General features: G+C 33.9%; 4 protein-coding genes across 4 annotated transcripts; 2 read left to right on the top strand and 2 right to left on the bottom strand.

Moving 5' to 3' along the window:
- Positions 1–420: 420 nt before the first annotated feature.
- Tsp_06829 (putative Ras association domain protein) lies at positions 421–4,816 on the bottom strand. Its single transcript, XM_003380627.1, has 11 exons — positions 4,665–4,816; positions 2,464–4,603; positions 2,172–2,409; positions 2,015–2,096; positions 1,872–1,974; positions 1,536–1,817; positions 1,287–1,476; positions 988–1,196; positions 812–923; positions 655–729; positions 421–563 (listed from the first exon to the last, which is right to left on the bottom strand). The coding sequence occupies exons 1-11, from the start codon at positions 4,814–4,816 to the stop codon at positions 421–423; spliced, it is 3,726 nt and encodes a 1,241-aa protein (XP_003380675.1).
- A 1,022-nt stretch (positions 4,817–5,838) lies between these two features.
- On the bottom strand, positions 5,839–6,986 carry Tsp_06830 (putative protein sprint). The gene is made up of 2 exons (XM_003380628.1): positions 6,702–6,986; positions 5,839–5,880 (listed from the first exon to the last, which is right to left on the bottom strand). Exons 1-2 carry the CDS (start codon positions 6,984–6,986, stop codon positions 5,839–5,841), a joined length of 327 nt encoding a protein of 108 aa, XP_003380676.1.
- Positions 6,987–10,624: 3,638 nt separating this feature from the next.
- Positions 10,625–12,789, top strand: Tsp_06831 (thioredoxin domain-containing protein 1). The gene is made up of 7 exons (XM_003380629.1): positions 10,625–10,821; positions 11,575–11,690; positions 11,760–11,805; positions 11,864–11,992; positions 12,046–12,193; positions 12,256–12,403; positions 12,471–12,789. Exons 1-7 carry the CDS (start codon positions 10,700–10,702, stop codon positions 12,527–12,529), a joined length of 768 nt encoding a protein of 255 aa, XP_003380677.1. The 5' UTR covers positions 10,625–10,699; the 3' UTR covers positions 12,530–12,789.
- Positions 12,790–14,815: 2,026 nt separating this feature from the next.
- On the top strand, positions 14,816–17,391 carry Tsp_06832 (galactoside-binding lectin family protein). The gene is made up of 7 exons (XM_003380630.1): positions 14,816–14,854; positions 15,288–15,376; positions 15,437–15,686; positions 15,782–15,907; positions 16,862–17,017; positions 17,084–17,209; positions 17,278–17,391. The coding sequence occupies exons 1-7, from the start codon at positions 14,816–14,818 to the stop codon at positions 17,389–17,391; spliced, it is 900 nt and encodes a 299-aa protein (XP_003380678.1).
- Positions 17,392–17,569: the final 178 nt, after the last annotated feature.

Below are 17,569 nucleotides of genomic sequence, written 5' to 3' on the forward strand. Positions count from 1 at the left end.
AGTATTATCAAGTAATTATTTAAAAGCAGCAAACAGCACCGATGAAAACAATATAAATGAGAAAATGTAAAACATGGTAAAAATTACACACAGTGTACGTCGCCGACGTCACCAAAATTAAGTATATAAAAATTTTTCTGTTGTTTTTGACTGAAGAATTTTCTCTCTCTAATCGGAGAGCTCGAGAAAAAGTTTTTCCCAATTCAGATCCATCTTAATAACAAATATAAATATTATTATTATTAGAAAAATTCATATTATATATTATTAATAAATAAAATGGATGAATGCATTCAGCATAACAGGAAATGATCAGATAAAGGCACCGCGTTTTTCAAAACTGTTCAAACGTTAAAACGAAAAATAAATTTTTTTTAAATAACAGTTGTAAGATAAATCAGAATGGGTGAAATGCAAATTTCACTGCGAAGCGGGAGAAACTGCCACTTTTGGCCAGGCAATTTTCGCTTCGTGTCGTTTATAAGCAAACATGTGAGGCTTTCCAGCGGCTCGCAATTGTTCCTTTACCATTTCAGGGCACTCGGATGGAAGAAGGCAAGTTTCTGAAGCAAAAATAATTCCACATAATTAAATATTAAAAATTCATGTTTTTCTATTATATTGAATAAATAGAAATAAATTTTTTTTCCTAACCAAATCCATCAACCAATAAATAGATGCCATGATCTTCTGGATTAGTGATACCAAATTTGTGAGCAATCATCCGACCTATAAAGAAAAAAACAACAACAATAAAAGCTGCTTTCGATTTAAAAATTAAATCAATAAACAACAACAGAAATGAAATTACATAATTTTGCAGCAGAAATTTGTGGCAAAGCTGGAAAACAATGATTGTGTATGGCACCGCTGACTTCATCCGGAATAGCAACGCGTAAAAATGCGCCCGCTGTTTCGATACTCTAAAAAAATAAATGTACAGATAATTTTTATGATAAAACGTAAAAATAGTGATAAAATTTTTACTTCGATGGCAAAAGGACAATTATCGTGAAGCTTTGGCAATAAATCGATATGCTTGAGAACATGCACAGCAGACGACAAAGCGGTCAAATAATAGGACGCTTCGCCGAACAACAAAGCCGGATGCAGAAGACCCCAAATGTAATCTGCTTCAATTTCGCAGCCAACCACTGAACATCTCGACAAAAGGTAGACCAACAACCGGACAAGTTCTAAAAATGAAAAAAAAGATGAATCATTATTGATTTAAAATTTGAAATCAAAACCACCACAATTCAAAAAAACAAAGAAAAAATGCTGACCGTCAGCAGCGGGTAATTCCAACGTGGCGTTGCTGCTATTCGTCGTCTCATAGACAGATCCGCTTCCTTTGTAAACAACTGAAACAGCACTGAGCAGATATTCCAACTTTTTCAAAGGCGAATAATGATGCTGCATGCTGCGTAATCGACTGCGAACTTTGTCCATTTTTGTACCGTCGCATTTATCCTCCTACAACGATTTTGATAAATAAATAATACACACACACATATATATATGACAAAACTAACCAGTATGCCCAATTCTTCAGGAAGTTTTGCTCGAAGAGCCGCCATATTTTCTGAAAACGTTTCCAAAGATCCATTTTTGGAACTTTCTTTCACAAGAATATGATAAATGTGCGATTTCAGCGGAGCAAGAATAATTTTTTGCAAAACTCCCTCCAAAATTGCATCGATGTTCAAAAATTCATTTGGCTTCAAGTTGGATCTTTCCATTTCGATTAAAGAGTGAAAAGCTGCTTCGCCTTGTTTCACCAAATAATTTTTCAATCCATTTATAAATTGGCGTACCTTGAAAACAGAATGCAAAAAATTCAATTCAACAAAAGAAATTATTCTTTTTACATTTCCAAGAACAACATGCGGATCTGTTTCTTGAGCTTCCATGGTACACTTGATGAACGACTGCACTTGTGCACCAATAAACGTATCCGAATTACGAGCAAGTCTGAAAAATTTTACATTTGTTTCAAAAATAAATAAATAACTCCACGTACTGGACAACACAATTTTGAATTTTGATTCCAGAATCTATACGATGACTTCGACGTTTTTGGGTCTTCGCTTTTGCTATAATAATAAAGATAAAAATTTACCACTAGAGTTTAATAATAATAATAATAATATTTATTCACTTCCTCTTACCCATGAGACTGTCCGAATCGCAGTCGCTAACTGAGAATGAATTCAGCTGATCTACGAAACGTTCTCGAGCGATCAGTTCCAGACGACGTGACGAAGAATCACGCGATGAAGACGGTGAATCTGCGCTTCCGCCGCTGACGCTACTCCGAGCTATGCTGGCACCTCCTTCCGATGGAAGTGGAATACGTCTAGAAAATTCATCCCACGGAGGAGCGAACATAGTCGGGAAGTTGTTGTTCTACAAATTAATTTTCATTAATAAAAAAATTCTTTAATTTAAAAAAGTGCTAACTTGAAAAGCTCGAATGTGATCAGCGAGAGCTGCATTCTGACTAGCCGGTGAATTGCAAGGGTTCACTTTTGTATAAACTGCCGGTGAAGAAGGGGCAGTTGGACTGGAATTTGCCATCCGCCATACGGCCGGTTCCATTTGGGTCTTATTCGCATTTTCTTCCGGCTGGTCCATCGATGTGGCTATGGTCAGTAAATTTTCCCACATACTCGAGTCCCACGGTTCTGAAAACACCGTGCCGGCCATCGATGCTACAGACCTGCTGTCGTCGAGCTCTTCACCGCTGACACCACTGACGGTCGATTCTCGCAAAACGCCATAATCGGATTCTCGTTTCGGCGCCGGTTCCACTACTGCCCGACGTCTGGCCACTTCTTTCTGTCGACGTCGTGGTGTCGGTGCTGCAGAATCTACCACCCTACCAGCTTCTTCTTCTTCTTCTGCCAGTATCGCTTCCAAACTACGACTACGGTGCCGTTCTCGGACAGATGCCGCAATTTCCTTTATTGTAGTCAAATTAGAATTGCTTTTGTTCATCGTTACAACACGAAGCGGTGGAGCATTTCCATTGTTATTATTACCATTAGCAACATTAGTAGTAGTAGCAGCAGCATCAGTGGTCACCGTAGCAACTGCTGTTACTGGTGGAATTACATTAGTAGTAGTAGTTGCAGTAGCAGCAGTGGCAGTAGCAACGTTTGTGGCAACATTTCTCGTTGTTATAGCAGTTGGTCGACTGACTGATTCACTACCACCGTTAAGTAATAATTGCCCCTGTCGAGTTTTCAATTCACGAAGCAGTTCGACCATTCCACCGCCGGCATCGATCAAACCCGGCGCGGATAACCTTTTCCCCTGTCCATCGCGGTTCCGTTTGGAAACGTGCCTCAGTTCGCTGCTCTGTTCATTGGCACGAGGGGTTGCTTTTTTCGACGCACTCAACCTCAACAAACTGTTGCTTGAATTTGCTGCCCGAGCACTGCCGATGTTCAAACCTGTCGCCGGGCTACTGACAGCCGGCTTTGGCAACGTAGAACGGGTGAGCAAGCGTCGGCTGGTCAACGCCCCACCAATACGACACCGCTTCAATTCTTCGACACAACTTCGCAGGCGGCTTGTCGTCGATCCGCCGCTGCTTATTGTGCAGTTGGACAAAAAATTTGGACAGCCGTTCAATTTTGACAACGAGCTTTGTCCACTTTGAGCACTGGTCTGTCGCCATGGTTCGTGGGTGATGTTGTTCGTCCAGCCAAGATCGGATTTCTCACGTCGAAGCATACCAAAGCCGGAAGAATTGGATGAACAAGTTCGCAAGCTTGAGCCGAAATTTCGAAACCCCGTCGAACTGTTGTTGTTGGAGGTGCTGCTGCTGCTGCTACTGGGATTGGTTGGCTTGAACGTGAGCAACTTTTTCCTGGCCAATGTCGGTGTGCCGGTACAGACCGGCTCGTCCGGCTGAAACAGTCCAGCCAGGCGACGTTCAGGCGTTGCCCTGCACGCGGTACCCCTGGATGCGGACGTGGAACGAGATTCTCGACCAATGACCGGCTGGCGTGTATGCTCGAAGAAGCTTCGAAATTTGAATGGCTTCCGACCGCACGAGTCGGCTGCGTTGCTGTTCAACAACAGCCGCGAGCCGAACGCATCGGACAAGCTTCCAGAACGAGCTTTCGAAGCCGGCACCAGCTTGCACCCGGCGCCAACTCTTGCCGCTGTTCCACCACAACTACTGTTGGTCGAAAACACCGGTGTTGCTGCTAATGTTGTTGTTGTTGTTGTTGCTGCTGTTGTTGTGGTGGTGGTGGTTATTGCTGTGGTCATCGTTGTTAACGCAACTTTTCCTCCTGCCATCGTTTTAGTTGCCGTGTTCTTCGATGATGCCAATGTCTGCGTTGTACAGCCAGCCTTGGATGGACAACTGGACAACGACAAACTTCGATTGTTACTATTTTCACTCTGTACAACCGCTGGTAGCAGTGCAGCTTTGCGCACTTTGCCAGAAACAATTTTTCTCCCATCGGATGGAATCAAATCAGCCGTCCAAAATTCTTGACCAAGCAGCGCATAAGAGCACAATTCACGCCTGGTTTCACATTGCATCACCGTTCGAGGAAGTGTAAGCTTGCATTCCAGCTCTTCACTGTCAGAAGGAAAATCAAAAATCAACATAAATGAATCTCTATCTAAATAAGCATATATACCCGTTATCCATGTAGTAAGCTAACAGCAAAGGCAATGCAGCAAAAGTGTTCGGTGACCCTTCGAGTCGCACTCCCACACTGGTCACCTCGATCAAATAATGCTCAATCGCTTCCTGATCGTCGGCTGAAGACAATTTCACTGTCAACGCCATTGAATTCGGCTGTGTCGAACGACGCACAATGAAATTCTAGCAAAAAAAATATTCATGTATTGCATGCATTAGCAATGACACAAATGCTAGTAGGCAGGAAAAAAAACAACGCCGGAAGTGCAATGATTCATGCAACTGTCGATGCGGTGTGCTGCCTATCCACTTTCTCCCAACACAAAACCACCGGACGTCACAACAATACTCTGCCCAATTGTTCACAATGCAATGGGAATCCTGTACCCTAGTTTATTCGCAGAGATTGGATTACAAAGTAATTCGCTTCCAACCTTTCTCTACTACTACTACTCCTTTTCTAATCATGCTAAATTAAAATAAAAATTTGAACAACATGCAAATTTTACAATAAAATTAAATGAAAATAATTTTTATCAACAAGAAAATAAGAAATCAGAAAGAAAATGAACAATAATAATAATAATCTCGACTGACCGTGGATAACTTTAACTAAATACATTCGTATTGCATTTACTGAAAAATTTTTAAATAAATGCAACAACCTATTTCAAACTGGTGTAACTTATCGCAAAAGAACTGACAAATAATTTCTTCAAGAAAAATAGAGCGCATAACTCATTCAATATAACAAATTAGAACAAAAATGTCCCCTTTGGCCAGTTTTTAAGCATTCTATCTTCACGTTGGTGCTCAAAATCTGTACCACACTATTAATTTATCCATTTTTCAAAATGAAATGTTTAATAAAGACATCACATAATTCAAGTAACACTTGCTCAACAACTACAATACTACTAGTAAGTAGTTGTTGCTAATTTCTTGACAAGCGTTGATTGTATTTGTCATCTTATGGGTTTCATTCAGTTTATCGCAAAAAAATTTTTTTAGTAAAGTTTAAATAAATAAATAATTGTAATCAAACAAATAATAATAATTCTTAAAATTAAACAACCAAACAAATATTATTTATACTTCAATGTCAGCATATGAAAAAATGTCAATGTTCCAAATCAAACTGCTCATTTGCCCTACAGTGAACTGAGAACTTAAACATCACTTCTTTCATCATCATCTTCATTATCAGTACACTTCAACAATACAGTAATGCTTTTGAAACTTCACCATTCTTTCTTTCATTTTTTTCACACTTGAAACATTCTCCCAGTTTGCTTATGTATTTGAAACTTTCCACTTTTTTTTTACAAATTTAAAATTGACAATATAAAAGTTTGAAAAACCGAAATATTGCATCATAAACAAATCATCAATCATAAGTCAATAAAATTTTCTAGCTTCATATTTCACTTTCAATCTCACAAAACAGAGTGCGTATTTTCAACCGTTTTTCCTCCCAGTTATTCTATCCAAAATCAACACATTACATGAAAAAGTGAAAAATGGTGAAGTAGTTTCATCAGTTTCAAAAATTGCATATGGCAATATGTAAAATTTCAGTAGTCAAAGTTCTGAGATTAAGAAATTAATTTAAAAAAGTTGAAAAGTGATAAAAATAATTCAACATTTTTCACATTTGATGAATTTTGTTACAATAAATGGCAAATTTCTCGTGAAACAGAAATAAAATTAAATAAGCGATGAAAAATAAAAAGCCCGTGTTGAATTTGATTGACAGGCGCAAATGTGCTGTTGTTCAAATGTGAATTTAGCGTTGAAAAGTGAACAATAATAACACTGGCACCGTCCGGTCAGTGGCTTTGGGCCAACAATAAAATCATAATAATAAAAGTGAAAGAAGAGAGAATGCAAAAAAAAAGAGAACACAGAAACCAATTTTATGCTGCTGCTGATTGATATAGTTGTTGTCATTTGGAAACGTAATCAGAAAAGAAGAATAAAGCAAAAGTATGTATATGAATATGAAAAATTAAACAACAACAAAACAACTTACCCCAATGTCACTGTTGCGCAAAAGATGCGAAGCGGCTAGACGGTCGACGTGGGGCAAATTCCATATTGGATGCGTGCGAACGAGACGCTCCATCGACGAGACGGCGGCCCGCCTCTGTGGACTGGGTCCACTATTCTGCACAGTGCCCGAGTGACCAGTCGCCGACCCGGATTCGACGGCGGCGGCGAACACGTCGTCATCTTCACCAGTGGCCGATTCCAAAGAGCTCAACGACGACACTGACGATGACGCCGACACTGGCACTTTGCCAACAACTGCCGCCATCGAACTTTCGCAGACAATTACTGAAAATGCAAATGAGTTTCAAAGACAAAAAAAACCACTTGTACTTGTGTAAACAGAACAACTGTCGTATTGGAGTAAATAAAAGTGACGCTGAACGGAAATCAAGCCGAACAAAACGGCCAAAGCGCATGCTTATACGAAAAGCATCCGTCCACCAATTAGCACAAAGCGCGCGCAACAAATTTTCTCTCTTTCGCTTACTCGCTCTGCAATTTCCGGCCGAAATTGAAGAAAAATCAAAATGCAAAAGCAAACCAACGCCACGACACGAAACACTACTGCCGGCCAGTGAAAAAGCCGCAAACGGGCCAACACTACTACTCGAACTACAACAACGCGCCAGGTCGATCGAAAACACAAACTCAGGTCACAACACATCAACGCGTCTCAACAGATCAACACCAAAATAGAATAAAATATTAATTATTAATTGTTTAAGGGATAAACAAAATAAATTATTGATTTTTCATTTAACAATTTAATTTAAAAAATGCATTTTTATAAGCAAATAAAAAAAAACAAAAAAAACAGTCATCTATTTACCCAATTCAATGCATTCTCTTGTCTAAATAAGAAGCGGCATAATAACGCGAATTATTATTATTTTTGATTATTTGTAAAAAATTTATATAAAATGAACAAATCAAACAATCAAAAATCAAAAAGATCAACTGTCAAGGTGAAATTATGATACTAAAAAAGGATATCAAAAAAAAGAAAAGAAAAAATTGCTTACCACTTTTGAAAATGCATAAAAACCTGCTAGCTGAATTGAGCCGTCAAAATTAGAAAGCATGCCAAAATTCCATGCCAAAATTCCACACCAAAAGCTCATAGCTGAACAAAGCTTTCTCAATATGGACGATTGTCAGGCAACACATGCTACGGAAACATCGGAATTTAACAGTATTTCGAATAACGATGCACAGGTTCAAAAATCGATTTCAAAAAATAATAACAGTCATACTTTATCATTTCTGACATCGGTTGAGTAAATATTGATTTTATTAATTTGTATTTGTTGTTATTTTTGTTTTATTAAGTAATATATTGCAATTCAAGCATTAATTTACAAATTTAATTTATTAAAACTGAAAAATATGCGTTATTTTTCATTAGCTGTTTTTGTAATGCCATTACTCTTTTTTCGTCTACATTCCATTGAATGCTTATGTTAATTGAATTGCTTATTTACATTCACTGTGATTCATGCCTCGCGTAACTTTTCATCACGGCTCATCGCATTAAGAGAAATTCCAACAAATTGATGCTTATTTTAAAACCAATCAAGTATAGACAAATACTTCAAATTTTACATCAAGACAACATTATGTTAGTGATGAAAGCAGCCATGAACTTAACAAAAATATTATTAACTGATCAATAAAAGATGTAATAGTTGACATCAAACCTGAACTTTAACTTTTTCAAGGTTTAAGGCGAAACCGTTTAATTATTTTGTTTATCAATAAGCGTAACACATAATTATGACAATAAAAAACATTTACGTTAGAGAAATATGTAGGGAAATTATTTTAAACCATATAAAGTGAACGGCCAATCAGAATATTCGACATTAGTAAATCATATTCAACAAATATTTCTAATTTAAAATTGAACATTTCATTTCAACTATAAACATGCATTCCTTTACATAAAATAAATGAAACTGTTTATGTTCCTGAAAAGGCCATTTAAATATGCTTTGAAAGCAGTTATCCAGAGTATCAGGCATGTTTCTGCTACTCAAGAGTGTAAATTATGTAAAATATATATGAAAAAAATGAAATTCAAATAAAAATTTATTCAAAGCATGGGAAATGCTTTATGCTCTCAAACTTTTGAGGCATTTAGCTCCATAACGCATTCTACTCAATGAAACGGACGCTTTCTTTAACCACTTTCCGGTATACTGTATACTTATAAATATTCTTTTTTAAAATATTCGTTAAATATACAATTCTGATAAATGAATTTATGATTTATGTTTCAGTTTTGAAATTATAATTTAATTTTTAACTGACTTTTAATTTTACATCGTACGTCACTCAAAACTTGAGTTACTTTAAACTACAGTGTATTTAGCAAAACAGTTACTAGGGTGAATTTTGTACTATTACACGCTGATAGCTGTGTATTTGGTTAGGTTAGCACTGCATTTTTAGAACTGAAATTGTTATCAATTGAATAGATACTGCGAATTAATTGTTAATATGAAAATTCCGCTCCAAGAATTGCTTCTTCTTGAAAGAACTTCATATTCTGTTCTGTTGAATGGCAAAATTATTTACGATTGGACGTCTCTGAAAGAAGATGATCCTTACGAAGTGCGCGTTAAGTTATGTGGAGGAAAAGGAGGTATTTTATTGTATCATTGCTCTGAAATTCCGTTTAACATTCAACTACGTTATAGGTTTTGGTTCCTTGCTGCGTTCCTTTGGTTCGCAGTTTTACAGATCAACAAATCGTGATATGTGCAGAGATTTATCAGGCCGACGATTGAAAAATAAAAAGGATGAAGATCGACTACGTAAATATATTGAAGTTTTGACAGCACGGAGGAAAATGATGCGCAAGCGTATGGAAGAGCGATATGAGCGATTGAAAAGGGTTCCAACGCATAATTTTGACGATGAACAGTACAGCAAATCAAAGAGGACTATATTGGAAGAAACAGATAATGCACTTAAAGAAGGTATGCATATTTCAGTTTTGTCTATTCCTGTTAAATGTTTTTCTGATTGTATAAAAAAAATTTTTAGGTTTGTCAGCAAAAAATAAAAATGTGAAGAAGGATGTAAAATCTGATGCTGCTGAAATCAACAAGTTAATTTTTTTTTCTAACTAAATTATAACTGTCAATTAATTATTGCATTTTATTTTAGTGAAACGGAAAATTCTGTGGCAAAAAATGCAACAAAAAAGGAGAGAAATTCCACTTCTGCAAGCAAGTTAAGCACAGATATTCGTGGTGGCATGTGGTAAGCAAGGCGATGCATATATCATCCTTGCATGATTATTATCTATTTCGAATTTATAGGATTGGTGTTGATTTAAGCGAGTATCATTCTGACTCCTCTGATAATGAAATTGCCGATGAAAAGTCAAAGGTATGCTAGTTTTTTATTCTTCCCAGTTACTGACATGATAAAAGTGGGAAGTAATGTTTAAATTATTGCATTTATTACATGTTAATGAAATATTTTAGGTTCAATAAATGTGAACGTTGTCATATGCACGTCTTGTCAGATTTCATGAAGAATTAGAATATTTGCTGAACAGAAAACTATTGATTTTTATTCTGTTTTATTACATTATAACTATATTATTATTTGTGATGATTATTCTTTTTCACCTTGTATATATTTTTGGAATGGAATTTTTTAATAAAATGTTTTTGAAAATCATGTTACCAAATGAAATTGGTATTGTGGTAGTTGATCATTTATATATATAATGACATCTTAAACTGTTTTTTTAATATTAATAAATTTCTAATTACATTAACAGAACGCCTTGAACATTGTTACAGTTGACCCTATTTCAGCCAACGCTGACATGCACATCACAAAAGGTGTACTGTCGACTTGTATAAATTATATTGTCACTAAATTGATAAAAGTGACGGCGTTTTCTTTGCCATACGATAACAGTCATTTTTTCTGTAAACTTCGACCATAGTATTTACATATATGAAGCAAATATTGTTAATTTTGTGTTTTTCTGTTGCCATCAATGCAGCTTCGAAGTTGTTATACCACATCAATGAAGACAATTGGAAACAGATCCTCAAAGATGAGTGGATGATAGAATTGTGAGTATTTAGATAAATTATTATTTTAAACAATATTTATATTTAACTGACAGTACTTTGGAATTATTTTTTTGCGTAATGTGAAGTGTAATTCTATTATTTATATTCAAATATGTTTGTGAAAAGGTTTAAATTATATTTATGAAAATCTGAAGATGGAAAGTATGAAAATAATTTCAAAACCCCGTGAAGGTATTGTTGATATTTGAAATTGAAATATAATTCTGTAAACTGTTTTCAATGTATTTTTTTTATTTTTTTTCTAAAATAATGATTAGAGTTCTATAGAAGTCCGATGACCTTTTAGATGTTGTAGTTGGGTCGTCGGCATTGCTCTCTACAGTTTGAGAAAACGTTGAAAAAGTTGACCCGTACCGGATTTTTGTCCTCGACTTCGATGTTGCCATAGGCTAAATAATTCTTTGAAACTCCGGCACGTCATTTTTAAAATTCGGTCATGCCAACTTCATTTTCCATTTTCAGTTTTGATACTATCATGATATAAATTCTTAAACTAAATTCAACTTTTCATTTGAGATCCAATCTACGTCAAGCTTAATCAGTTGAACATTTCCGTATCATTTACAAGCTTGTCATATTTAGAATTTAATGCTGAACATATTTTTGAAATGCACTTGATGAGAACATGGTTTTGTAAAAGTAGCTGTTTATCTGTAATTCTTAATTTTTGTTTTATATAAAATGTGAAATTTATTATTATAGTTAAAAAAATAGTACTGTTTTATAATTTAGCCATGCGCCGTGGTGTCCAGCTTGCAAGGATCTCAGCAAAGCATGGTCGTCGTTTGCGGAATGGAGCAAAGATTTGAAAATAAAAGTAGCAGAAGTGGACGTTACGTCTAATCCTGGTAAAGTTGTATCTGTTGAATGTGGAATTGTATCAGAAAAAAAAGCAGCTTAATGTTATTTCTGTATAGGTCTCAGCGGAAGATTTCTAGTCACCGCTCTGCCAACAATTTTACAGTAAGCGTTTTCCATTTTGCACTTTAGTAAAAGAATTATTTTTACATCTTTTTTTCAGTGTCAAAGATGGAATTTTTCGTACTTACACAGGAGCCAGAGATAAAGAAGATTTTGTTTCATTTATCGAAAAGAAAAAGTGGACAATAGTTGATCCTCTGCCATCATGGAAGCATCCAGACTCTTTTCAGTATGTATTATTTTTAATGCTTTGTTGATATATTGTTTTTTTTTGTTTTTTAGAATGGGAATTGTTTCTTTGTTTTTCAAGTTGAGCATGGCAGTTCGAGATTTGCATGTTACATTAATAGAGAAATATGGACTGTCGTCGTGGATGTCGTATTCATTATTTGGCTTTATCACGCTGTTTTTGGGTTGCGTGCTGGGATTTGTATAAATTCCTCTTTTTGTGCAGGAATTTTTAATTATTAAATTATGTTGCATTTTATTTAGGTAATTGTTTTCATAATTGATCGGGTTTTTCCGACGAAACTTCCATCAACGACTACTACGACGACGAAAGTTCAGAAAAAAGGAAAAGCAAAGAATCGTAAAACCAATGATAATAAAAGCAGTGGTGATTCTGCACCGCACAGTGAAAGTAGATCTTTTTTTAAAAAAATGTATTTCATTTGCAATTTATTATTGATTTTTAATATTACTTTCAGGTGAACATCATGCAAACGATGACAATACACGTCGCCGAAAATCAGTCAAAGCTGAATAGCTGTTTTGTTTGTGGTTATATTTTTAAAATTTGCATTTTTATCAGTTTTTAATTTGCTCATTATTGCTGATTAGTGAAGTGATATTTTTTTTCTTTTCGTAACTGTTTTACTACTTATAAAAAATTTTTTTTATTTTTATTCAATACGTGATGCTATTTTTGTTTGGGTTTTCTGTTTTTCTTTCCTGTTTTATTTCCTTTTATATATTTACGTTTTTGTTCATTTTGGTCGTCAGTTCAATAAATGAATATTTCTGTTAATTTTGTCTTTGCAGTTGAAGTAGAAAGAATTAATCATAACTGTAAAACAATTACTTTATAATTTTCATAAGAATAACAAAATTAGCTGTACTTGTTAAATTTGATCAAAAAGTAATTTTGAATAGTGAATCAATTTTTGTTTTTTTAGCAAAAAGCTGCTGCATAGTTGCGTAAAAAGTTAATTTTAATACTTCAAAGTGGATTTAATTTCAGCAGACATAAGTTTGAATATTATTTGCAATTTTGCTATTTTCTCATTTGACTTGAATACCTATTACTGTAATTTACAATATTATGCAGATTGACAGTCAAGCGGGTTTTCGTTTTTACTGATGACCCGTGATATGAGATCTTCCTTCACTTTTGCTTAGGAAGAAGAAAAAAAGTTGTCATCAACAATTTTCTGGACCAGTTTTCATATGTGGTAAATATGATGCACGATGGTTCTATTTTTCTCTTTTGGCTTGTTCCAAATTTCTGCTCTTCTATTTTATTAATTTAATTTATTCTCAACCGAGCAATTTATTAATATTTCATATTTTCCATCACTTTGAAGACATTCACTGTTCAATATTTGTACTTGATCAATCTGTGTTCTATAGGCCGTGCGTTTTTGCTTTGTTTTCTTTTTCTTGATATTCGAGTAGTTTTCTGATGTGGAAATACTTTGAATTGTTATACAAATTTGTTTTGATTTGAAAAAAGAAACTTTTTTGATACTGTAAGTTTTGTTTATATTTGTTCACAAAAATATTGCAGTAAAGTTAAAAATAAACGCAAATTATTATTTCAGGAACAGTCTAGCTATTGACTAGGTTAAATTGAAATTTTTTTTTTAAAAAGTAACTTTTATTACAAATTTGTTAGAATATTTTTTCTTACTCTTTTGCTCAAAAAATAATAAATATAATATAAAAGCTCATTTTTTAGTCTCAGTTTATTTGATACATCTCCGAGATGATCAACTATTTAGTTATTTTCATTTTTTGTAGTTGTTTAAAAAAAAAACACTTTGACAGTAATATTCTGTTGACGGTAATTGAGTTGAAATTGAGATAATCAAGTTTGTAAATCATTTTCACTTGTTATTTTCAATGTCTGTATATAATTGAAGAAAAATAATTGTAATTATTACTTTAGTTTGGGGTGAAATTCTTTCGCAGAGGAGCAATAATTTGGTTTTTTTTTGTTTTGAATTGAAAACCTTTTGTTTTACTGATACATATTTGCATTTGTTTCGAAGTGAAGCAATCAATTTTGATGAGATAAATTTTGAAAATGTTGTTTTGTAAAAGATTTTATTTTCTTTTTATTCATCTAATTCATCGAACAATATAATAGTTTTTTTCTAAAATAATGCACATTATTAATTTTTACGTTGTACAATTGTCGGACGCATTAAAAGTTGACCAGCTTGAATGAAGCTTGCATGATCAATTATTTTATCAGCTTGTAATTATTTGTCATGTAAAACTTGTTTCCTGCATTACCGTTTGCTTTGTTGAATATTAATTAATTATCTTGTAGCATGATGGTTTTTATTTTTTGCAAATTTGAGGAGAAAAAAAAGCACTTGCTAATTGAATTATAATTGTATCTTTGAAAAGTAACAATTTAATTGAATTGGCCATGGCCAATTCAACTAGTAAATTGCAAATTTGCACATCAGCATTGTTGTGCTTGCTTTTGCCGGTTGTGCGATGCGTTTGAGCGTGATGATTTTTTTTTCATTCTATTTGTGCATAAATAAAAAAAAACCCGAGAAACTAGCTTCATCTTTATTTGTACACGTTTGAATTTTTATATATTTTGGTTGGTTTTTTCGTGTTAATTCAAATTTTAATATTCATCATTTAAATTTATCTTTTAGAAATTGAATTGGATGTGCAATAATATCATTTCGACCGTTTTATAATTTATTGTTAGCGTGCAGTCAGCGTTTACTGATCGTACTATAGCTGGACGATATCATTCTGTCACTGTGTCAACACTTTGTGTCTGTGTGTAGGTGTGCAGTTAAGCATCATGGAATCGAATGCTGGAAAGAACAAGATCTATACACCGGTAATATTTCTGTTTCGAGCTTTTTAATCGAACCGCGTAAAACAGTCGACTCGTTTTCCGAGCAAACCAAAATCGCTTGCTTCACTTTCACTTCACTTGTCAGCTAATTTTTTGTTTTCATTTATTATTATTATTATTAATTTTTTGGTCTTTTGGTAAAGAAAAGTTTCTTCTACTGCACAATGTACAGAAATTTTTTCGGTTTTCCAGGACGTGTTTTATCACCAGTAAGAATTTTTGCATGAATTTCGTTTTCTTCAATTTATTCACTAATAACGAACGGTTTGTTATTTTTTTTTGATTAAAGGAATACAGTTTGTTTAAAGTTGACAAATTGATTTTTTTTTCAAATTTTCTCTTTCGATTGCAATAAACGAAAATAGTCAAATTAAATTATGAATTATGAAAGAATTTGATTGAAATTTGCATTTAGTCCGTTCCGTATGCCGCAGTGATACCGCAAGGTGTGGAAAAGAACAGGACGATCGTCGTGCAGGGTTTGGTTACCAGCTCTGGGCACAAGTGAGCAGTTTGGGTCGTCTTTGTTTCATTGCACAGACGCCTTTTGCCTTTTGGTTGTAGGCTTTTGTGTTGCTCATCTGAGAAATGTTTTAGTCACTTTGCAGTGAATCTTTGCTGCGGTGTGAGAACTGAAGGAGATCATAGGGATGATATTGCTTTGCATATCGACGTGCGTTTTGGTTTGGAAAATATTGTAGTGCTTAATTCACTGATCCAGGATACTTGGGGAACGGAGGAACGACATCGAAATCCATGCAGGAGAGGACAACCTTTCAGAATTAAGATCACTGCATTCCAAGATAGATATCAGGTAAGGTGTAATGTTTTGTTCGCTTTTTAATTAACAATTGCTATTCGATGAATATTTCTTTTTTAAATTTTTTTTGTTGGTATTTTCATTTTTAGATGGCCATGAATCAAGATTTGTTCATGGAATATTATCATCGAGTTCCTATAGAAAATATCAAAGTTTTACAAATCGAAGGCTGCGTCGTAGTCGACATCATTGAATACGCTTACAGTGAAGCGCACGTACGTTGACAATTGCCTCGTTTGTTTGTTTCTTTGCTTTATTTATTTTTTTTTCATTTCGACACTGTCAACATGGTTACAGATATTAAACTTTAATTATTTTTGAATATTTTTTTGAGATTTATTGCAGTTTTTATTATTTTTATAAATGAAATTTCAATCGAAACCAACTAATAGCTCACTTTGAGACAGACATTCATGTTGTTATTATTGTAATATATATGTATGTATATAATTTTTTTTCTTTTCATTTTTATCCGTCTTTTTCTTCTTCTTATTATCAACTAATGGATGAAGAATTATTTGATTGGGTCAACTTTGAAAATAATTCTGCGCCTGCAATTTGTCGCACACAACTGATTTTGCGCATCATGCAAATAATTGCCCATTCATTCATTGCATTGCTCTGAGATTAGACGTTTAATTTTTCCTAGAAACAACAAGGTATAATGAACTTTTTTTTCGTTTTTTATTGATTTCAGATTTACAAATTTTATTGGAAAAAAAGTATACTGTAAAAAATAATCTCTGCAACCTGCGCAATATTTGTGGCGAAACTGCAGACAACAGTGTTTGCTTATTTCATTGAACTGACCAAATGAAAATTGTTTGGTTGTTCTCTTTGAAATGTTGTCTTATTGAAAAATTGTTTATTGGATAAACAATTTTTTTTAATTTTAATAATAATAATATTGTATTTTGCATTTAATTTAGATTGTCAAAGATTACATTCTCAACCATATAGACGAATATGCCTTAGCCCATCCAAAAGAAACGACTGTACTGTGCCCAGTAAGATATGCATATTTTAATATATCTTGATAATATTTTTAAAGAAATTTTTTTATTTTAAAATAATTTCAAATGAACTTAAATGCCACCTGTAATTGTTGATCATTTAAAGGATAATCAATGAAAATCACGTCAATTTAATGATTCTTTTTTCCTTTTAAGAAAGTGCCAGTTTCCGTTCCAATAAAATACAGCAAAGATCATTTTCCAGTAATATTCATCAATGCAAAAATGGTGAGGTTGCCGACTGCTTTTGAAATTGACTTTCTGGCTGGAGAGGACATTGCTTTACGTTCAAAGTTTAATTTTGATGATCAGGTACATTTGAAATTTTTGTAATAATATGTAAAAAAAATTCTACATGCTGCAATGGTAATTTTGCAGATTATTGTGCGCAATGCAAGAGTGAATGGAAAATGGGGAGTTGAAGAGCAACGTTCTTATTGTTTTCCATTTGTACCCCAGTATCATGAAGATTTCGAAATCACTTGTGATGAGAAACGTTTTGCGGTTTCAATTTTAAAATTAAAATTTTTTTTTCTGCCATTCAGTAATTTTTTATTATTATTTCATTTCAGGTACGAGCTGGTGATTTGCATTTGTATTCATTTTTGCATCGTATTGAACCGTACTTAATCGACACCATGCGCATCAGTGGAGATGTGAAAATTATCAAAATACGTATCAAGTGATGATAATTGGTTTCAAAATTCTATTCCACAAAGTCTGCATGTCTCAGCTTTTTGCATGTCTCATTTCGTGAACATTTTCATATTTTTATCATTCATGATAATAATACTTGTAGATGACTAGCTTTTGGAAAAGAACAATATTAACATGATTAATTGAATGAAATAATTTATTGATTTT

This window comes from Trichinella spiralis (genome assembly GCF_000181795.1).
Source record: "Trichinella spiralis strain ISS 195 chromosome Unknown Scfld2, whole genome shotgun sequence".
NCBI classification, from domain to species: domain Eukaryota; kingdom Metazoa; phylum Nematoda; class Enoplea; order Trichinellida; family Trichinellidae; genus Trichinella; species Trichinella spiralis.